The sequence below is a fragment of the Strix aluco genome, chromosome 8, assembly GCF_031877795.1.
Source record: "Strix aluco isolate bStrAlu1 chromosome 8, bStrAlu1.hap1, whole genome shotgun sequence".
Lineage (NCBI taxonomy): Eukaryota > Metazoa > Chordata > Aves > Strigiformes > Strigidae > Strix > Strix aluco.
The window spans coordinates 33,001,389-33,024,016 of NC_133938.1; the positions used below are offsets into that span (position 1 = coordinate 33,001,389).

The 22,628-nt window shown below is 45.5% G+C and overlaps 1 protein-coding gene and 1 long non-coding RNA gene across 3 annotated transcripts; one reads left to right on the plus strand and one right to left on the minus strand.

The window, feature by feature from the left end:
• Positions 1 to 1,387: 1,387 nt before the first annotated feature.
• On the plus strand, positions 1,388 to 14,296 carry TSEN15 (tRNA splicing endonuclease subunit 15). 2 transcript variants are annotated; one of them, XM_074833115.1, is made up of 4 exons: positions 1,388 to 1,413; positions 2,297 to 2,378; positions 3,618 to 3,753; positions 13,855 to 14,296. In XM_074833115.1, the coding sequence occupies exons 1-4, from the start codon at positions 1,396 to 1,398 to the stop codon at positions 14,057 to 14,059; spliced, it is 441 nt and encodes a 146-aa protein (XP_074689216.1). In that variant the 5' UTR covers positions 1,388 to 1,395; the 3' UTR covers positions 14,060 to 14,296. The 2 variants fall into 2 exon arrangements, with proteins under 2 accessions (XP_074689216.1, XP_074689215.1); XM_074833114.1 differs by lacking the exon at positions 1,388 to 1,413 and having other exon boundaries at positions 1,635 to 2,378.
• Positions 3,104 to 16,888, minus strand: LOC141926748 (uncharacterized). Its single transcript, XR_012624199.1, has 3 exons — positions 16,790 to 16,888; positions 3,929 to 4,078; positions 3,104 to 3,499 (listed from the first exon to the last, which is right to left on the minus strand). It is a non-coding gene; the product is annotated as an uncharacterized LOC141926748 (long non-coding RNA).
• Positions 16,889 to 22,628: the final 5,740 nt, after the last annotated feature.

Genomic DNA, 22,628 nt, shown 5'->3' on the forward strand with positions numbered 1-22,628 from the left:
CAGATGGAGCTGGTAAGCCAGACCTGGGACAGTTTGCAATAGGCAAACCGTATTCGCACTGGAAGTCAAGAGGTATTTCTAAGTAAAGCAGTCCAAGATGCTTTTAATAATAATACCTTGAATCTCAATCTCTTAAGCAGTCTATAAAAGCTTTGGACACTAGATATTAATAACATATTCTATGGAAACCTATATGTGAAGCATTTCTGAAGTGCTCCCTGCCTCCCACAGAAAATATTCTAAACCCAAACAGGCTGAAATTTGTGCCTGGGTTATAAACCCTGCCTTGTTGCCCTAAAACTTCTCTTCTTTAAGCTCCACACCCCTTTTGTGGCCTCCTCCTCCCTCCTCCTGGGTCTCCACAGCAGGCAGGGCAGCTTCTGGCCCCGGCTACCTGCTTGAGGTAGGCATTGGCAATCCCCAAGCCTCCTTGGGATTAGAAAAAGGGACTCGAGGGATGGCCTGAGATAACGATGCCACCTGGCTGATGCCCCTGCTAGCTGATGCCTGCAAGCAGTTGGTACCTGCAAGTTGAAGCCTGTAACAATTAGTGATAAGAAAAGCGTTCCGTTATGTGGTTGTGTTGTACCCGGTTGTGTATACCTGGAAGTCTCAAAGCCGGGAATATTAAGAAATTCTTTTACCAAACAATGTTTAACTTTGTATTTAACAAGGCCTGAGTGATTACAATGTACAGAGAAAATATCCTAACCTTGAGAATAGACACATCCTGACAGAAGTGCTCAAACAAGGACGATGAGAAAGAACAACTTGGCCGGACAACAGAGTTGGGAATGTCCAAAGGAGAAGAAATTGTCCTCAAAAGACTCGTGACCATAAAAGGGGAAAAGGAAGAGGGGGCAACTCCCCAAACGACCACCCGAGACCCCCGCGCCTGCGTAGTGTCGTTTTGCAGCACCAGCATTCTGGAAACGTAGTAGGTAGGCAGAAAGGTGGAGTCTTCTTGGAAAATGTATGAATATTCACGCCTTTAAGGTACATAAAGGATGAACTTTTGTTTCAGTGTATGCACGCCCGGTGCCCCGTGCGCCCAGCGCTGCCTTCTAAAACTTCAGACTAAGCCTTAGAGGGTTCTTCTGAGCCCGGGTTTAGGGTCACAAGAGGCAGACAGACAGCCCTGCCGTGAGCGGGGTTCCGCGCAGGGCCGGGCCCGGGGGAACCGCTGTGGCGGCGGAACGGTGGCGGCGCCGCCGTTGCCGGGGAGCGCTCGGCCGCGTGGCGCCGCCCGGAGCGAAGTCGCGTTGCACCGGGGAGCGCATGGAGCCGGCGGGCGGCCCGGCGGAGGGGGGCTGCGGCCCGGCGGGGGGGTCCTCGGCGGGCGGGCGGCAGGCGGGGGGGCGGGAGGGCTGGGCGGGGGGGGCTGACGGCAACTGGATGGCGACTCACCCCACGGTAGGCCGGGGCGGGAGGCGCGGGGCTCCGCGGCCCGTCAGTGCCCGGGCGCTGAGGGGCGGGGGGGGTGTGTGGGGGGGTGACCGCGTGGGCGCCCCCCGCTGAGGCGACAGACCCTCAGTCACGGGGCGGGGGGGGGGGGTAGGGGGGGCCACTCTCCCCGCTTCGCCCCTTGCCCCGGCCCCTGACAGGATTCCCCCCCCCCGCCATGGTTTTGAGGGACATCTCAGGCCGGGGAAGCGGGTCCCCCCCCCCGGCAAGGGGGCCCGGATTATTTCTTTCTTTCTACAGCTTGCTTTCTTAAGCACCAAAATAGGCAAATGTGGAAAAAAAGAGCTCTTAAGGTTTTAATACAACGCGTTCTGTTCTATTGGGCCTGTTGGGGGGGCTCGTCTCCCGGCCCCTGAGGGGCCGGTGGGGCTGTTGGGGAACGCTGGCTTTAGTTAGGGGATGAGGTTGTAACTGCCGAGATCCCAGCTGGAAAGCACAAGCGTCTTCAACTTTGACTCCATCTTAATTTTTAGTATACTGAAAACATGGAGGTATTTAATTTGGCTGTCATCTTATGTTGATGTACTGCAGCAAAAATAGCTAAAATTCATAGGCTTTCTCCACAAAGCTAGATCTGTTCCAGAAATAGTTGCGAATCCTTATTTGTTTGTTTATATAGCTTGCTTTCTTAAGCGCCAAAATAGGCGAATGTGGAAAAAAGAGCTCTTAAGATACTGTCAGAAAACAAGTCCTGCTTTTTAACTGCCCGTTGGTCCTTAAAAGTGGTTTCAGACTTCAGTGGCTCAGATAGCCGTACAGATTCTGGGTTTGGTCTGTGCATTCTTAATATAACTTCTGCTTTCCGTCACCAATGTTACTTTTTGGGTTTCAGTTCACAGAAATGATGTCTCTTGATATATCTGACAGTGCTCAAATCTATGCTGCGTTTGTGGTGTACCTGGACCTCTTAGAAGGTAATTCAGAGAAGGGACTGGGTAGACATCCCAACAAACGTATTCACCTTTAGGTGCTATTAAAGTTTGTGCACTAGCAGGGCCTTTCCAACAAAAGTCCTTGGTGGGTTTTTTTAGATTTAATGCAGAGATGGTTACCTAAGAAACAGATGGTATCTTGGTGCTGAAGATGTCTATCCTCTGCCTACCTGGAGCCTTTACAAAAATTAAGGCCCATTTTGTCCAGCAGTTACAGGTGCAGCGTTCCAGGGCACAGACACTCGGCATGGAAAAAAAGCAAAAGAGGAGTAGGGGAAGGAGGAGGAGCATGGAAAGGTGAAGCTACAAGTTTAGTGGTTGTGTTCGTAATAGAGCCCTCATTTGTAAATTAATGTCGAAGTTACTGATTGCCATTTAGCAAATGGCTGACGTGTGCTGGCCTGATTAGGATGCCCTTCTCTGGAAAGGGCAGGATCGCTGTAGGAAAGAAGATAATTTGTAAGTGTGGTGGCAATAATTATGACAAATGCAGTGTAGTCTTCTGGTGTCTTGTAAGAGTGGAACAGAGTTGTGTGATATATAAACCCCTGCCTGCAATTCTCCCAAGCTGGCTTTATTGAAAAGGGACTGTGCGTAGGCAGGCAGCCAGCCTAATAAAAATACTTCCGTTCCTCTTGGAGGCTGGTGGTTCTCAAGGTCAGGGAAGGGAGGGAGGGATTTTACAGGCCAGAAAGCACTGTGTCTGTTATTGTTATACCTCTGAAGAAAATGCCTCAATAGACTTCAAGAGAAGGCTCCTGTAGTTCGGCAGCAGAAACTTTTAGCCTTATCCCTTCAAGCAGAAGGGAAGAACTGTGTATCATCAATAATCATGCTTTTAACACCTACTCCTTCACAGTTTAGGGTACTGATAAAGTTCAAATTTGGATTACAGTTTTATGCTGCAGATGACAAAGATGTTTTTTGTCTCCTTTTTGAAACAAAGCTTTGTCAGATCCCTATTCACCATCAATCAGTGTAGCTCTGGAGTCAGCAGACTAGTACGGCTCCTGTGTTTTGTTTTTTTTTTTTTTTAACAGAATTGTTTCTCAGAAGGGGAACTTCACCATTAAATGGGGTAGTTGTCTCTCATGGGAAATGTCCTGCGAGGAGAGGGAGGAAAAGCACAACCTAAGACATTAAATACCAGGTTTGATATTTGAATGATTAAAACTTGTGTTTTGTGTTCTGTTCCTTCTCATTGATGATGAACCTTTCTAGGGAGGAACTGGCATGAAGTGAAGCATGTCGGAGTAGCAGAACTGCAACTCGTGTGTTTGCATGCACGTGAAAGAGAACAGGACAGTCTCCAAGTGATGGTGCCAGTACCTGTGCACATATCGTTAAGCCACGAGAGGTGAGGATGTGGTCAGTGTTTGGCTTGTGCTACTAATAAGAGAAAATGAAGAACAGCTATATTTAACAGTCTGCTGATGACTTGGTCAAGAAGGGAAGGGGGAGGAAACAAAGGAGTATCAGAGGAAAGCAGTATCTGAGCCTGGGAGCAGTTATTTTGGGTGCTGCAAACATACCTGCAAAGTTGAGATTTCTTTAATTTTCTAAGCTGCAACAGTCTCTGCTTCGCCCTCTCTGAAAGTGGTACGCCTTTGATGTCAGCTTCCCACAGCAGCTGATTCCTTCTGCTGATAAACACTTCGTATTGTTTAGAAGTTGCATATGCTCTAGGAGATAACAATGGATATCAGATGTATGTATTTGAGAGACCGCGTTAGAATACAAGACCTTCACAGCTTGTGTTTTGAACGTTCTGCTGCTGCTTTTTTGTAGTCTGGGAAATCCAGCAATACTGTTTGTGTCACTGGGCTTTAAAGTACCTAAGAGGAAAGAAATCCTCTCGGACCTGTCTAAGAATAGACTTTTATTGTCAAATCTATGGATAAGCCTGGTGTGTTTGGTTTGGTTTGCTTTTTGTTTTGAAAGTGTAATTTCGCTACTTTCAACTGGAAATTCCTCTTACTTACCCAGAGTCTAATGTGTAACTGTCCCTTGAGCTGTGGTTTTGACTTACTTTCCTTACACATGCAAGACTAAGTCATTCTCCAGTGAAGGGGAACACAGCTATGACTTTGTGATATTACAGATATTTGCAGCCTAGTGAAATTCCGCTTCAGTAATTTTACAGTATATTTTAACTGGCCCTTAGAGCAGCCTCAAATAAACAGTATGATTTACTCTCTGATAATGGCTGCCTTCTCTTGCTGGTATTTGCCATTCTTTCCTGTGATGCCTCTGAAGACCTGAACTATTTCAGCTGCATCATATGGTAGTACATTTTTCATTTTCTTCTGTTCCTACTCTTGCTAGGAGTGTGTGCTCAGGGCTGGCTTTACAGATCTTGCTAGTGTTTGCTGTTTCCTCTTGCTCTGTGGGCAGCAGCCTGACACGGTAGTAGGTAGCTAATGAATTGCACTTAGCAGATGTGTGTGTGCTCTAGGAATGATGTTTTAGACATACTATGGTTCTTGCTTTTTTTTTTTTAGGTTTTAGAAGTGACAGATTGGTCTCTTGCAAACAGACTTCCATCTTAATTCTGCTATGTGTTTTCCTAAGAGCATATTTGTGAGGGGGAAGAAAATGACTTCCTAGATATTGATGGATTTGAGTACTATTTACATGCTGAAAACATCTTCCATTTGCAAATATTGGTCAATTGCTCTCACGGGCTTGGTCTTCCAGAGAAATAGGATGTGATCTCCACAACAGAGGAAAGCTGCTGAGAGGTGTTGCAGGATGAAATGCTGAGTGTCATTCAGCCTCGGTGCGAGAAGCAGGTTACTGTATGTGTGTGAAAGGGACACGCTGCTGTTCACAGCTCAAAATAGATTTTAGGTGGGAAAAGAAGGCAGCAAACTAGGATATGGGATCTTTGAGAAATTACACCTTCGTGCTGAGTCGTTGTGCTTGCTTAATGTAGTAGGTTTCCATCTAGGTTGGAAACTGATTCCTGGCGTTGGATCAATGCCAGTGAGTATGTTCTAATTGGCTTTTAATGACAGTGAGATATTGCACTGCATGTATGTCCTATCTTTTACTGTTTCATTGGAGCTTTTCATTTGGAGCCTCTGAACTTGTTTGTACTGTGGTGATACTGTTTGCTCTGCTTCTGGCACCAGTGCGGATGGAATCCATTACTGGAAGGATGTGTGTTAGAGAAGCAAAGAGTGAATGCGTCACATTGATTAAAAGTACAGTTTGTGACTAGGTTTTGCTACAGAGCAACTACACAGAGCATATTGTCACTAAAATGAGCTGAATACTGGGTTGTAATGCTGGGTGAGTCCGTTAAAGCCTGTATGTGCTCGATACCCATAGATGGTGTCAGGCAGGAAGATCGTATATGCTTGTGTTTGTGTTATTGAACATGCATATGCATGCTTGGCATTTCATTAGCAGGTCGCCACTAGTCAGAGGGGCCTGGTCTGTCTTTGTAGAGAAAGGACACTATCGACTGCTCGGCTCCTTTGCTGGAACAGTTGGCAAAAACCCGGGGGTATAGACAGTAACTGTAGCTCAAAGTTACATAGCGTGGAGGGAGGCCATGAAAAAAGCATCCTACAGAAGGAGTTGGAAACAGTATTACCATATCACTGGCTCTTTGTTCTGACAGTGATGAATATTTTGTTGTTGTGGTTGTTGATAGCAGGAGGCTTGTTAGGTATCTGATGTCTTAAATGATATTTTCTCACTTGACTTATGAAGCTATAGGTAGACAGGGAAGCTTTTGTACTTAGCTACTTTGACATTCTGTTCAAAGCAATGCTTTGGGTTTTTTAGTTACCTGCTAAAAACAGAAGAAGAGGTACGAGTACAAGTGAATGAAGCTCACTTAGAGTTGAAAGTAAACCACCGGAGGGGCTTGGGAAGGTGAAAACTTCTGCCCTCCTTGGTGGGCCTCGAAATGTGCTAACTGCAAAAGCAGCTAGCAAATGGCAGCATTTATAGGCAGCCATCTCTTGCTTAACCAGTAAGGCCTGGGTGGGGGCTGCAGGGGTGGTTTTCCTCTCAAAGCCAAGCTCTGCCTTCCCAGGTATCTCATGAAGATTCCTGCTTGGCTGACTCTCAGAGGAGTGTGTCCTTAAAAGGCCGTAGTAAAGTTGCTGTGGAAATTACCGGCAAGACACCTAAGCAAATGATAAATATGAACGCCCTACAAAAAAAAAAAAAAAAAAAAAATCTGCTCAATGTTCTTTAGCCTGTTGTAAGATCTCATCATGTCCGGATCATGCATGACAGTTAACTGCTTAAGGCAAAAGCTGTTCTGCTTGCTAAGCTCACTGTCCACTTCTACAAACAGCTTGATGGAAGCTGATAATCCTGCCCTGCCAGCGTAAGGCTGCACAGTAACTCACTGAATCGCAAAATTACGGGGTCTGGAGCAAAGTGACCACCAATGCAAACGGTAGCCTCATCCAGTCCAAGGAGTGGCTTTGCGCTGTGCATACGTGCTCTTAAAATGAAGATGGCTGAATCTTCTGTGAGTAAAGACCTGGAGAATAAGATGCAACTTATATCTGTCTTGGAGCACTCTTAACCACACATGCAGCTGTCTGAGGTTTGGAGAACCTTGTGTTTGTGCGCCTTGGAACTTAGCAGCGATTCGTGCTCGTGGGAGGAATTTGTAGGTCCATCGGCTGGGCTGTGTTTGCTGTTCACTACTGCAGACAACACCTTAGTGCACACCAAGTACCTCACTGTTAGTACATTCCAGAATTGTGGCTCCCCAAACGGGATGAAGCAGTTAAATACAGGTAGTCCTGCTTCAGAGCTGGCAGAAATGACTTGCATAAACCAAGCTCCGCAAGTGTAGCAGAGCTCACAGTGTTGACAGCTGGGTTTTCCTTGATAACATTGAAAGCCTTGATCCCTCCAAGGACCAGGGAGTTAGATGCTGGATCTAATGGAACTACGTGCTGTCTGTCCTAGACAAATAACATTCCCTAAGCAAAATTTTAGTAATAAACCATCAGATTAAATGATATATCACTGCCCTGTTTGTTTTTTGTATGCGAGTGTTGGAAATGAAGGATGAAGTCGGTTGCATGAGGTTATGGAGACTGCAAAGTTTGGTTTAGGCTAGGAGGGAAAGGGTTATTTTGTTAAAATAGTAACTTAAGTTTGGAAAAAGAATATGTAAATGTTTTGTTTTAAAGCTGATAAGCATCCTTAGAAGCAAATATGAGGACTGAAAGCAATTTATCCTCTTCTAAATCTGCAGTTTGTGAAATAGGTCTTCCTCTAATCTGAAGTGGTTTTGCTTGTAAGAAGCACTGTTATTTTAAATGCACTGGAAGTGTGACATGCTCCTTATCTCGCATCCTCTTCATGGTTTTGTCACTAGCTCTTCTGTTATAAGCATTATTTGACTTTACTCATACATTAAATCACACATTAAAAACATATTTAAAGGCTTGCAAACTATTAATAGTTTAAAAGTGATTGATGTGGCTCATACAGCTGAGTTGGTTATGCAGGACTATGACTGAATGTCCTATAGTTGGTGTATCTTGTAGAACTTTGCTGAATTGTGATTCCTCCCTTTTGCATGGCTTGTCTTGTTTTCTCTTTCAACTTCCATGGAAAAAAGGACTCTATATTCCCTGGGGTTTCAGTTCCTTTTCATGACCAGTGAGTCATGTGGTGTTTTCTTTGGTTTTGGTTTTTTTTTTTTCCATTATAAAACCATGAGTTTCTTCTAGCGTCCCATGTTCCTGTAGTTTGGAAACAAATCCCAAGAAATAGTGGTGTCCATTTGCACCTTCTTCCTCCGCTACCATGTGTTTCTTGCCATATATTTCAAGGCACTAAGTTAACCTAGCTTCAGGGAAGACAGCAATGTCTGGAGCAGCGTTCCTGATGGTGAGCCATGCTGTGCAGGTTTTGCAGTGCTGGCTGAAGTTGAGGTATTGTGCTTTACAGGAGGTTTCCACCACAGGAGGTGGTTCTCTTGTCAGGGGGCCTATCTGAACGAGTCTGGTACAATGGCACACTCCGATGCACAGAGTAATCATCTCTGTGTAGTGGTACAGAGACCAATTTGTGTTGCCTCTCCAGCCCTGCCTTGCATGGAGGGGAGGGAGCTGTTCAAGCTGGCCAAGCCTGCAATGAATTATTCATCCAAGTATAAAGGGCAGATTGAAAGCCTTTGGCTTTTATGGTAGGGAAGGCAGTAGTTCCATTTCAGCTCAATGGAGCACTATGCAACCGCCATAAAACTACTCTCACTGTTTTTGCTGCTTCTCAGAGGTACTTGCATGGGATATATCACTGAAATACTCTTTTGTTCAACACAAGACTTTCTGCCCATTTATCTTTTCCTTATGATTCTGTTCTCTTTTAGTTTTGGGGTAGTGAGTTAAAACCTCAAGCTCCAGTTGCCTGAAGTTCACCAGTCATATGGCAGTTTCTTTCTCTGTAGCAAAAAGGCCAATGTTATTTCGTTAGGAGCAGATCATTAGGAAAGGCAGTACAGATTTCTCATGTGTGTTGAAGTCCTACCTAGTACAAAAGTCTTCTATTAATAAAAAATTCAGATGGGGGAAAAATGGAAAATTTCCCTCTTCTTTTGTATGGATTTGTTTTGTTTTGCTTTGTTTTTAAGCTATTAATTGCAACAGCAGTAGAAGACCAGGTAAGTTCACTGTCACCATTTAATAGTAGCAGCAGTAAAAGCAGATGCAAGATGGCATTCGTAGTGCTGTTATGTTAGCTGCAGTGGTCCTTGCATGATGTTAAATAAACTAAACCTGCTCTTACGACTAATTCTTTGGTAGAAAAAAACAATCCCAACTGACTCTAGTTTGTAGATATCTAGAAAGCCTTTTCTAAAGCCCTTTTTCTGGTGCAAAGAAATGGCATTAGAAATGCCAGTTCTTTACTTTTGTATAACAGTGTCTCCTTCAGTGTTTGAAATTAAATCCTTTTCATCTCCTGCGATGTGAGGTGAGTGTGCGTTTGCTTCCTAGGTGGAAACTGAGGGCTTCATCCTACTTGTGTTTGTCTTGGTGGGAGCAGATCCTAACGTGCAGCGAACACGCAGACACCATCAGTTTTTAGAGATGGGTTTTCAAGCTAGTCTGAAAACTTTGGACTGTATGATCTGCAACAGAGGAGAATTCTTATTAAAAAAAATATTTACTTATATTCTATTTATGGGACTTAAAACTTTCCAGTGTTTCTTGTGGTGTCTGTATTCCCCTAGCTTATGTATGTTCTTTTCCTTTCACAGTGCCTTTGTACCTTTTTGTGTGGGAAACCTAAAGCTTCCCTGTTGCCTGTTTTAACATTGAATGGTTTTTCTTCATGAGAAGGGGGAGAGAAGGGAAAGGAGTGGTTGCAGGATATTTTAACTCATAGACTTCCCACTGTGCGTGCAGCAGCACACACACATGATTGTTCTGTGAGCAATATTGGGGCCCTAGATGCCTTTTATTTTTTACCAGGTAGTCATTGGCATAAATCCTGAGAAGGCAGCATGTGTAGGCTTGGCTGTCCCTGGTCTTCGTAGTTGGGCTGAGCCTGTGGGTGAGCAAGTCAGAGGTGATGAACAAGGGAGAGCCTGGGGGTGAACGTGTACTAAAGGAATTGTGTTGTACAGGGTCCTTCAGGAGATGACAAAGTGACATGGTGCCTTCTTCCAACATAGGCCCTACTTGACTGTACTGAAAACATGCTAAGCTTTCATTCAGACACTGCAGAACGGTATTAACTGTTTCTCAGCTGCACCTTTTCTCTACATTCTGCTTAAAACTTGATGTCTAGCCAGTGGAGTGGGCATAGCTGAATGCCTGTTGAAAAGGAGGAACCAGACAGAGCCAGTCCATGCCAGATGCTTGACACCACAGCTTCTGTGGGGTTCACGCTGTCGGAGCATGGCCTGTAAAGGCTGGGGAACCAAAACCAGAGTTGTTGTGGACCCCTTGGTATCAATGGGAACAGTGTTTGCAGAATGTGTCCTAACAGTTGTGACTCGTGAGGAAAAGGCTGGTCTGGATGCTGGTGAATGAAGGTTGACAAGACTGTTGGTGGAGTGTGCCAAAGTACTGGATGTATTGAATTCCCCTGTCTCAGAGGCTTCTAATATTTCAGAAACATGAAATTCACTTTTGCTTAAGCAAAAGCCACCTTTTATAGCCGACATCACTTGTATGGTGTAGCAGATGTACTGGTCATTAAGGAGCTTATCTGTAACCATTAACTTAGTAAATGAAGTCAGCTAGCTCTGTTGGGGGGAGGTGTTAGCATAGGGGCTTCTTGATTAGGACTTCATTTTAGTCATTGAATGCAGCTGTTGTGTGAGATGGGCAGCCTAGAGGGCTGTATCTCTTCAAATAAAGCTTCTTGCCTTGTTTAGGAGGTCACACATGCATTCCTTTGCATTTTAGAAGGCCAAGAACACTTCTTGCCTTTTTTTTTTCCAATACACGGTGTTAGATACCTCAAGTGGATTAAAAAAAACTATACCTTTCCTGCAATACTTCATCTTTCTGTTTGTGGCAGGTAGCAAGTGCGATGAAATCAGCATAAACCCAGATGTTCTCTGACTCCTCCTTTGAGTGTCTGCTGCTGCAGAGAAACTTTGTGAACATGCTGGATGCAGAGACTAACAGTGATGCCTTCAGGGGAGGAGAGGAAACACAGGCGTCTGATACAGGCTTCCTGAATTCCGAAGCTTATTCCTTTAAAAGATACCCTCTCGCTAATCTGCAGATGTGCTGCATTGCGTTATGGCTAGTTGTGGTATGCATGAATGAGAGCTCTTGTTTTGGGGCTGCCTGTGTTGAGAAAAGGGGGAAGAGGAGAATCTTGTGTTTGCAGTTGTAATTCTTTACGGCGGTAGAGGCTGGCTCCCCGTGTGCAGTAGAAAGCATTGGGCTCTGTGCATGGCAGTGTTAGCAGATCATCCTGAGGCAATGGCATGTCTTTGTGCTCTTTACATAAAGCCTGAAACTCAGTCTCCTCAGAAGTAAGTCAGGGATGCAAAGAAGTGTCAGTAATCTGTTGTCAGGACCTGGCCACCTTTGGGATCATGGTGTAGCTTCTAAGCCTTAAATTCTAAGGGGGGGTGGGGAAGAAAGGTTCAGATGTCTCTGCTTGACACAGAAGAAGAAATTATGAGTGATGGGAGATCTAGATCTAAGGCCTCACTGTTACATCTATACCCCTAATAGACTAGGAGGAGAAACGGTGACAGTTGCTAAAGAAAATATGAAGGAGCTTCTGCCCTGGCTGACAGGTGCATACAGACCACTGCCTGAGTCTGCTTCCAGATAGGGGACTGTCCACACTCAACACAAGTTTGGTTTCTTTGAGTCCCAAAATATCTCTCCTAGGTAGCTGTGCCCTTTTATTTGGCTTTTTATTGTTATTTCTATTTCACATTCCCAGGAGAAAGAGAGAGATTAATATCCACTGCTTCATAAAAGCCACTGGTAGCTCTTTCCTCGCTGGGTCTCTGCCAGTAGCCTGGCCTCACCATTGGCAACTTACTCAGAGCTTCCTCCAGACACCAGCTACCGAGGTGTGACAAGTGGGTTCTTGCTCTGTGCACGTGTAGCATGTCTGGAAGGACATCTGCAATCCTTTCCCAGGTCCTCATCACCCACCAGGGCTACGGCAAGGCACTGTGGTGCTGGAGGTACCTTAAGGAGGGGCTGGAAGTGACAAGAGCAGAAGGTGCCCAGCATCAGCACAGCTTCACTGCTGCCCCTTAGGCGTTTGGTTTGTCCTTGCTTACTTCAGTCCTGCTGCCTACTTGTACACCTGTGATTCACTTGGCACTCACTGCTGCAACTCCAGCAGGCACATCACCTCTCTCACTAGGTAGTGCTTTCACTGGGAGGCCTTGCCGTATTTGAGGCGTTGCTCACAGTGGGATGCATTTCCTTCTTGTTGCAGGGCTCCTCCATCTGTGAATTACCCGCAGCTTTGGAAGGCAGGCTTGTGGTCACGCTCTCCTTAATACCCACGGTGCAGTTAGAGTTTCCACAGCAAGGCCCTGAGCCTGAGGCACCTGCCAAGAAAACGTGCAGACAAAGCAGTGGCAGGGAGCAGAGAAGTTCATGTCACATTGCTTGAAACATGAGTCTTTTGCAGGTGTCTCTCTTCTGCTAGTGGCCAGTACAGTATCTCTTTGCTTATTTGTTCTCTTGTTACAAAATGTGCTGCTGATGGTAGGAGGACCAGAATATGGCTATTCACAGCCTTGGTATCTCTGTTGCATGAAATGACTGTGTTGCCTTGCCTTGCATTATATATGGGCCAGCAGAGAAAGCAAAAGATAAGGCACTACTGAATTTAGCCGAGTTGAATTATGAACAGTTCAGAACACAGATGGATACTTAAGAGGGTCACGGGCTTAATAGCACAGGCTTTCCAGGCTGCTGCTTATTCTCTGCCGCTTTCCATTTGGCTTTTATTAAGGGATCAAAGAGGTTTGGAAGGAAGATGATGATTAAAGTTTGAAAGCTGATGCATTTAGAAAGAACCTTATTTTCAACTACAGTGCCCAGCTTCAGAAATGCATGTTTTCTGGGGAATGAGATCTCGGGGGCACATGAAGCGAGGGGCGATTTTTCCCCACTGCATGGCTGACCTCTCCCCAGAGTGTAACCTGTCCTGGCAGTCCCAGATGAGCTGTCTTGCACCCGACCTTTAGGTGGAGGAGAAGTGGAAGTGCTCGCTGTGGGAGTGTTGCTGTTCTGCCCCTGGGCGTTGCACTCCTTTACTTGCTCCCCAGTCAGAACAGTAATACAGGGACTCCAGGAATCAGTGGCCTCAGCTCTGAACTGGAAAGCAACTGGCATGTTATTCTTCAAATAAGCTGAACAGGAAAAATTGCATAACTTTGTCTTGAATTTTTAAGGAAGATATTATTTGTGCTGACTGTCTTGAAGAAGAACATTAGTCTTGTGGCTTCTAGTCTAGACGGGGAGGTAGAGAAACCTGGCTCCGGTTCCTGGGTCTGGCAGAGGACTGTAGCACAGACTGGAAGACTTATCTCTACAAATGGAACAAGTCTTAATTATTTTGCTCTCTAATTGAACACCATGTGTTATTCAATTGGATTTTTTTTTTTTTTTTAAATCTAATGAAAACAAGGCCATTAGAGATGGCCATGTTATGATTGTGATAGTTGAAGGATGGTTGGGGCATATGCACACTGGCACACCTAAGCAAAGCTTAGAAGCATGTGTTGAGCCATTTCCAGCAGAGATGTATGTAACTGAGTATATTTTGATAAGATCCTTTTGTTACTTGATTTTGTTGCTTGATTATACGACTTTGGATTTTTATTAGAACAGATATTATACTTTCTTTAGTGAAGACAAATTTGCAGAATAAAACTAGGCTGAATAAAGAGAGCAACGGTGCACTTCTGCCTTTATGCCATCGTCAGGTGGTTGTGGACTCCTTTCTAACTGATTGTTTCCTCTTCCAGGATAAGAGAAATCATGAAGAAAGCGTCTCTCCCACAAGACGATCCCGACGCCCCGCTGTCAGTTACCTTGGCCATAGTTGAGTCAGATTCCACAGTAGTCTACTATAAAATGACTGATGGCTTTGTAATACCAGATCCTCCTGACGATACTGAAGATGTGGACAATAAACAGTGGAGAAAGAAAAGAAAGAAGCTTTTCAAATGATTAAGACAAATGGACTTTTCTTGAACTACTGTCCTCAAACCTAAACAAATCCAGGAACTTATTTACATACATAAGCAGTGTGCTAAAGTCTGCCTTCTGCATATCAAGCATCTGTTCAGGGAGGACGGAGGCTTGTGCAGCTGCACTGTAATGAAATGCCATTTGAAGTATGAAATGGGTCATGTTTTGAGACAGATTGCGCCTGACTAATAAATATACTTGTGAGATGTTTCCAAAGCTAGTCTCTCCTTTGTATCTGGTCAGGTACATAACAGAATAAATGCATCCTTACCCATATTGTAAATAGTGGTTGAAGGTAAATCTTAAGGTTTTCTGGCAGGAGTACTGATACTAAGTTTAAAGGCTTTGTAGTTTACAGAGTGTCTTTGTCTTAACACTGTCAGAAGCGCTCACGCTACCTCCTGGGTTACATTTCTGAACACGTTTCTTTCCCCTGCTTTTGGTGAAAAAGCTTTTCCACAGAAGAGGCTGTGGAGAGGCACCAGAGGCTACTAGAACAAAGCATAGACTAGTAAAGAGAGCTCTCTGGATCTGCCTGAAGAACCTCTGAGCAGAGGCCGGCCCTTCCTGTGGAGGTGGGTTATGAGGGACCAAGCACACCCGCAGGGCAGCGTTACCCCCGTAGCTGAACGCACACCACGCTAAAGGTCACGGTCCAGAAATGCCACCGGGCTCTCGTTCCACGCACAGTGCTGGATGACTGCCTCAGAACCCGAGGTGCCTTGTGTCCGCGTCCCAGTGCAACCGAGCTGTCTGAATGGTGACCTGCCCTCTCTTGGGTTTCCTGTCTGTGAAATAGCTTCACTCTGCTTTTCGTGCTTTGCCGTGATGTTAGCGTTTAAAGCTCTCTGAAGAGCATGTTTCTATCTGTCACCAAAGTATATCACCCTCTATGCTGTGAGTGGACACTAGTTGTTATCTGCTTCATGCAACTAGCAGGTTTCTAAACCCATTGTAATTTCCAGGATTTCTTTTTGTTTTTTTTTTTTTTTTTTTTTGGACATAGCTTCTGCTTGTTAAACTGGCTGCCCAAGAGGTGCTTCAGCTAGGAGTAAATTAAGGAAAAAAACTGACTTCCAGTCTCTTCTACGGGAATTTTCCATGTCTTTCACATAGAAATCTTCTTCAGGTTAAACTTAGAGTTTCTTGGCAATCAAATAGCATCCCAGGAGCAGCCTCTTGAGTACAAAAATGTCCGTATGACATTTGTGTGGCCAAGGACCACACATTCAAAGTTTGAAGCACAAGAGCTCTTTTTTTTGCTTGGGTATAAGAATGGGAGAGAATCCAAAAAGCCAAGCTGGAAATGAAAGACCATTTAAGCTTTACTATCCCTCTGACTAGAGTGGATGTTTCTATGGTTGTGGAGCTTGAAGCTAGTACGGCCAATTCTGCTGGGAGGCAGAACGGTCTAGCAGAGAGAGCCCAGGGCAGGAAGGGCCTCGCACCCCATGGGGTGTCCGGCGTCGTGTTTGGGTGCTGATCCTGCAAGTGTTTTGCAGGTTCCTGGTCTGGGCAAGGGAGACAACTGCTTTTCTGGCTTCTTCAGACTTCAGCCCTCTCAGGGTGTTCTAGGGCTTGCAGCACGCGCTTGCCCCTCCCAGCTTTGACAACAAACTCGGAGGAGAAGAGCGCACTGTTACCTGGAGCTCTGCATGGCACCTTTGGGCAAACAGAACATTTTTTGTTGGCTTTGCCACTAGCACCATCACCCAGGGGGACCAAGCTGACTTGGGGAACTTGTTAACCTATGAGGCACAGGCTGCTGTGGGGGCACAGGTGCTTTGCTGAGCCCATCACAGCCTCACTAACGCAGGAAGCTACTCCGAGTATGTGAGCAACACTCTGATACGGTCCCTTGCACTAGTGCTATTTTTTTCATCTTTTTATTGGTAGTATTTCTTACTGCTGTACACTACAACTAGCTCCTTAGATGTGAGCTGTTGTTCACCGAGGTGAGAGCTTTGGCAGCTAATACCAGCTCAGAAAGGTTTGCTTCTGGCAGTTTTTGTTTCCAGCTATTAAGCTGATCCTGCATAGGCTGAGTTTGGATGGGTTACAACTCCATGGATGCGTACGCTGATCAGTCAGGGTAATTGGACCAGCTCTCTGTGTTTTGATGCAGTCAGAAACAAAATGGTTGCTTTTTTCCCAAACAGCAAGGGGAGACCGTGGGTCTGTGGGCTTCAGTCATGGAGAAAGGCAAAATAAAATTCTCTCTTTCTCAGTCTTGCTCCCCTCATGGAGGAAAAACGTCATTTTATTTTGGTGCAATGCCATACTGCCTTAAAAGGGTACCTGTGTGCTGACTCCTGACATGCTGTGTTTGACCTTAACATCGATATTTCATGTACTCTACTGCTTATTCCATCAAGTAAATCTTAACACTTTGCTAGGCTACATACCACCAGGTAAATTGTCCTTGTTATAAGCCATTAACTACTTCAGCCCCAGTGTGAGTATGTGCTGGAAAAGAGCTGGTCTCGTGTGAAGAAGGCTGTAACATGCTACACATTGCAGAATTTATATTTAAGCAACACAGCTTAACCCCAAAAGCAAATCCATTTGCATTTTCTTCAGTTTCTATGAAGTACTGCCATTTTGCAGTTTGCTACATGACTGATGCTTTAGCCTTCATTTTATTATTTCTATGCACAGAAAGGGGAGCATAACTTTAGCCTCCTTTTCTATACGCTGCGAACTGCTTACCCAGTCTTCAGAAACTGAGTTGGAGAAACTGTGTCTGGAGCCTTTGATTTCTGCCATGTGTCCCACTGAGAAATGATTATACAGGCCGTTTTCCAGCCTCCTTAGATTGTGATGGGTTTTTATTTCTGAGGAAAAAAAAAAAAAGAATATCACTGCGCTGTTTGTCCCATATGTATTACAATGTAAACAAGGGGATGTTAAATAAGTTCAGAGCCAGCTGTGCTGTTCCTTTACATTCCAGTGAAGTATTTCTCTGTGTCGAGTCAACAGCACACAGACCAGAGCCTCTGGTGTTCCAGGCACTGAATAAAGATGGAAGAGACTGCCCTTGGAAGTGTATCAGTTCAGAGCAGTAGTGCATTAACATTCCTAAATCCATAGTATCTTGGTGCTGTGCCTAAAGTATTCAAACATTACTCGGCTTTAAGCGTTTGCGAGACATCTGTGGAAGCGTGAGCCATGACATCTGGCCTTGACACCTTTGCAAATTCATCTCTTATTTCAGCCCAGAAGATTTTACAGGCTACATCTTGCCATCTTTTAAAGGTTTTTTTCCAAGTTTTATGTGCCAAGCACAGCTTGATTTGTTTTACTGATCACCCCTGACCAACAGAAGGTATGTTTTAAAATCTTAAGAGTATCATTTTCCAGTAGATTATTGTTTCAAGTCTTTTCTCTCTCCAGAGAGATATTTGCATTGAAGCTTCCCCGCCGAGTAAAGAATGATAGAAAAGCAAAGAGATATTTTGGCATGGATTTGATGGCAAGACTCGCTGCCCAGTTGCATAAGTGAGTGTCCGCTTTGGTTTATGCAAACTGTTTCCTTGAGGCATTACTGGCACTGTCACCCGAACTGTCCTGTATTCAGCCTGACTGCAACGCACGCAGAACATTTTATGTGAAAAAACACAGCTCAAGAAGGAGAAAGCCTTGTCAGATGCATAAAGAGGAGCTGTGGTAGCAAGAAGAGGCCAAGAAAGGTGCACTGCAGCAGACAGCTGCTGAAAGTGAGCAACTACTACCGCAACTTTCCCCTTCGCCACACTGAGTAAGCAGAAGCGCGTGTGTGTGTGTTTGGGCAGCAGGTTCCTCCCGCTGGAGTCACCTACGCCTTTGTGTGTGAGCTGTGTGTGAGCTCAGCGTGGAGCAGCCGGGCGAGCAAAGGACACGAGAGCATCGGCTCATGGCCCGTCCCGGCTTGCCAGGGCACGCCTGCGTGGCAGCGATGCCGTCCTTGGCAGCGCTTCAGCTGTGCAGCTTCCAAGCCGCACCCTAAGCGGGATCCTGTCCCCTACAGAATGGCCCTCAGCATCCCTACAAAACAGTTCTCTTTTTCAGAAATCACTAGAAGAAGGACACGGCCTCCTCTTGTAACCTGTTCTCAAGCTGGGCAAGGTTTTCTACAGGATCTTTTGCTTGGACACGACATTGAAATATCAATAACGTTACTAAAGCCAAGCGATCTTAAACTTCCTTTTTTCTGGGTCAGCAACACAACAAAGCTTTTTTGTTTAATTTAAATCAATTTTTTTCCTAATAAACAGTCATATGAATTTATCAATCATCCTACTAGTATTGCAGGTCTGTAAGAACTACACGTTTAATAGGTTGCCCCAGTAGTTTTCAGGAATCTAAACTCTTATCAGCTAGCCTGTAAGTCCTGCTTTACACAAATGGGTTTATTGTCCTCTCCTCTAGTCCTCCAGGGATGTTTCAGTCCTCCATTATAACCCAGTAGTTTAAAACTTCCTTAAGTCATTAGCCAAAACAAATAAACTGAGATAAATTCAGGCCCTACTAACTGAATGTTCTCAAACCGAATAGCCTTTCACCTCCGCTTTCCTTATTCCTATTCTACTTTCATTTTAATTGTCCCATCAACTTTGCAAGGCTGAAGCAATAGCGTTGAACTCTCCAGCCCTTCCAATCCCTCCCATTCAGGGAATTAGGCTTTTTTCTTCATCTCCCTCCTGTTTTGCTTTTTCAACAGTTTTCTTACTGCCTTTCATTTTGCTGCATCACACCCCAGCATGCCCTGATTTTGCAGGACTGGGAGGAATTTGGTGCATCCCCAGTGCAGATCCTGCTTCAGCACCCGCAGCTACAGCAGAGATACCCAGCAGGCGCAGCAACACCAGCCAGGGTTGCAAAGAATCTCAGCCTGGATCAACCAACAGCAAACTGCCACACTGGCAAGTAACCCCTATGCAGGAATTAAGATAATTACGAGCAATTAGGGTTTCCTAACTCCTCAAAAATAGCTGCAGCTGCACCTCATATTTCAGAGTATCCCAGGGAGTCAATTGCTTTCCCATTTTCTTTCCCTCATTTCTCAGATGCTCCCACTTTGGTGGCACCATGAGGCTGAGGAACCCCAGACTCAGCCACCACCTTCAGCAAACCTGACTGACGGCCTATTTGCTGGGGTGAATTAATGAGCACTCCAACTCCTGATTAGCTACATGCTGTGCGTTGTGTTCTCAGCACCTAACTGACATCATTTATTGCCCTGATGGTTTAGCATCTCATCAATCATTCTTTGCATCCCCACCTAACTACAAGCATCTCCCCACGTTTCTTGTCTGGCCATCAAGCTCAGTTTGCCAAACCTGAATGACTCTGCTCATCTTTTTCATGGCTTTTTTTTTTTTTTCCCCCTTTCTCACGGCTCTAGTCATCTTGCCAGCAATATTTTTACTATTATTCGCTGCCCTCCAGGCCCATGTTTCATACATAGCACTCCATCCCTTAAGTACCCTCAAATTTATCTTTTCATGGTATATCTTGAAGCTCCCCTTTCTTTCCAACCTTCCTGCTACCACCCTGTCTTCTGCTGGGGTGCCTAGATGGTCTCCAAAGAGTCATCTATGCCTTCCTCTGTCCTAATCCAGGTACCAACTGGGCATCTCAATTCATAGAATCATAGAACCATAGACTGGTTTGGGTTGGAAGGGACCTTAAAGATCATCTAGTTCCAATCCCTGTGCCACAGGCAGGGACACCTTCCACTAGCCCAGATTGCCCAAAGCCCCGTCCAACCTGACCTTGAACCCTTCCAGGGAGGGGGCAGCCACAGCTTCTCTGGGCAACCTGTGCCAGGGCCTCACCACCCTGACAGGGAAGAATTTCTTCCCTCTATCTAATCTAAATCTACCCTCTGTCAGTTTAAAGCCATTACCCCTCATCCTATCCCTACCCCCCTGATCAATAGTCCCTTCCCCCCTTTCCTGTAGCCCCTTTAAGCACTGGGAGGCCACTCTAAGGTCTCCCTGGAGCCTTCTCTTCTCCAGGCTGAACACCCCCCAACTCTCTCAGCCTGTCCTCACAGGGGAGGTGCTCCAGCCCCCCTGAGCATCTTCGTGGCCTCCTCTGGCCCCACTCAAGCAGGTCCATGTCCCTCTGATGTTGGTGCCCCCAGAGCTGGACCCAGCACTGCAGGGGGGTCTCACGAGAGCAGAGCAGAGGGGCAGAATCCCCTCCCTCGCCCTGCTGCCCGCACTGCTCTGGATGCAGCCCAGGGTACGGTTGGCTTTCTGGGCTGTGAGCACACAGTGCTGTCTCATAGTTTTCCACCAGACCAATCCCATTTACCAGCACAATTCTTGGTACAATCTGAATCAGAGTCTCACGAGCGCTGTGCCGATGTCCAGCCTGCAGAGGAGGCTTTCTCTCTTGGAGAGTGTTGCCTTCATGGTGCAGGGTGGCTGTCACCCCCCCTTTCCACCATCTGAAACACCCAAATTAACACCATCATGGATGTTTGCTGGATAAATCTGCAGGCTGAAGCCAGCTGGCTGCGTTTGCACAAGGGGGCGCTTACAGACTGCTGAGCAGGAGCCTTCCTCTTCTGGGAAATACAGAGCTTTGCAAAACTCCACTCGCACTGTGCTGCCTGGTTCTCAAAAACAAAAGGAGGGGAAAAAAGCTGTAAGAAGCAACCCCTGCGATAGCAATCCTCCCTTCCTAAACACTGCAATGATACTACAAAAATGCTAGCCTGGGTTGAGGCTGAAGATGTGGTTGTTCAGTCTGAAAACCAGACTTGGGCTCACAGATGCTGGCAGGCTCAGTCCTGGATCTCCTGAAACAACTGGCCAAAGGGCTGTGGTGGCTGGGGCTGCCCACACCCTCCTGTCTGGAAGCTGGGGCACACACACACACACAACGTCCTTGGTGGGAGACTGGGTTTATGTCCCTTCCCCCATGCAGTGTGAGGTGAAATTCTGTGCCCTGAGCTATATAGGCCACAATAACTCAGTTATTCTCATTAAATTAGAGGCCTGCAAGTGGCTTTGCTGTAGTAATTTTGTATTCTCACAGATGGACACACTGAAAATCATGGAAGCTAAATTCATCTGAAGGTGTTTGTCTGCCCATGTCAGTGATTTCCACAGGCAGGGGGTACCAAATCCTTCTGTGGGCCCTAGGTGGCCCCTGACCTCATCCTCACTTGCTAGTGTGCTCCCAGCCAGCCCAGCCCAGCCCAGTCTAGCCCAGCCCAGCCTCAGAAGGACAGTCAGCTCAGGAGATGTCCACTCTGGTGTCCCCGTCTTCATGACAGGTGAGCATCTCTTCTACAGGCTGGTCTGATATGACCGTTTTACAATATCACCACTAAGTTGGTGGGCAAGATCTTTCCACTGCAACTGACTTTTAAATAACAGAGTGAAAGAGAACATGATTTTGGCATTCCCCGCAGGCTTAGCTAAGCCTCCCTGCTTCTTGATAACATTACATGACTTAAATAGGCTGAATGGTAGAGGGTGCAGGACACCGACTGTTGCCCACTTCTCCATCTATTAGAAAACACAAGAACAAGATTTTGGGGTGTTTAAATCCCTCCCTACTGTCTGGATCCTCTGCAGCTGATTTTTCCACCCTGGTGCCTCAGCAAGGGAGGCAGGGTGTGAAGCAAGGGCAGTCTTGCCAAGCGTTACAGCAAAACACCACAAAAGAGTCTTTTAGTCGGCCAGCGCGCTTCACCTCTGCTGTCTGCATATATTAGATACTGTGGTAGCCTCTAACTAAACAGCCAGCACGGCGGGTTTCTCAAGATGTGCCCCAGTCCTCACTCTTTCACGTTCAGTTCCCCCTTATATGATACAAAATTGTATCTGCTGTGTTAGGAAGTTGACCTCAGCATGATGGTGATCCCAGCTGCCCATCTCCTGCACAGAACCTTGCGGTCTACCTTCTAGATTCATACATGCATTTTTTGAAAGCTTAGAATAAATATCTAGAGGGAAAATCCCGCTTGAAACTAGCCATGGAAGATCATGTTTAATATAAAAGAACGTAAAATGACATAAATAATATAGTATCATGCAAAAGAATTGGCCAAGAGAGACTAGAAATACTTGCTGTGCTTAAAAATATGTTACATTCTGCAGAAAATAGTAGACCAAAAGAGAAAGCAGTCATTCTCCCAGGAAAATTTAATTTACTGGAAAAAACAAAATTGAAAGTAGAAGGAAAGCATTAAATCACTTGAACTCCAGCATTTAAAATATATTGCTTATTTACCTGAGAACCAGGTTGCTACTAGTTAGGCATTTATAATCATCACTGTCCTAAGAAGGGATGGGCTCAGCTAATACTCTGACCAAGCTACTGCTAAAGCAAGATTATCAAAACAGAGAGCAATCGTAATTACTGGCAAGATGGCTTTGGAGATGAGATGGTATGATAGATGAGAAACTGTTTAGGAAAGAAATCATGAGTTGTACACATCAAGGGAAGTATCAGGGTGGAAGGAGGTTACTCATGGATTTGTCCAAGGGTTGATCTTAGGTCTAGTATTGGTCCCTATTTTAATTGATGGTGTTAGACTAAACACAAG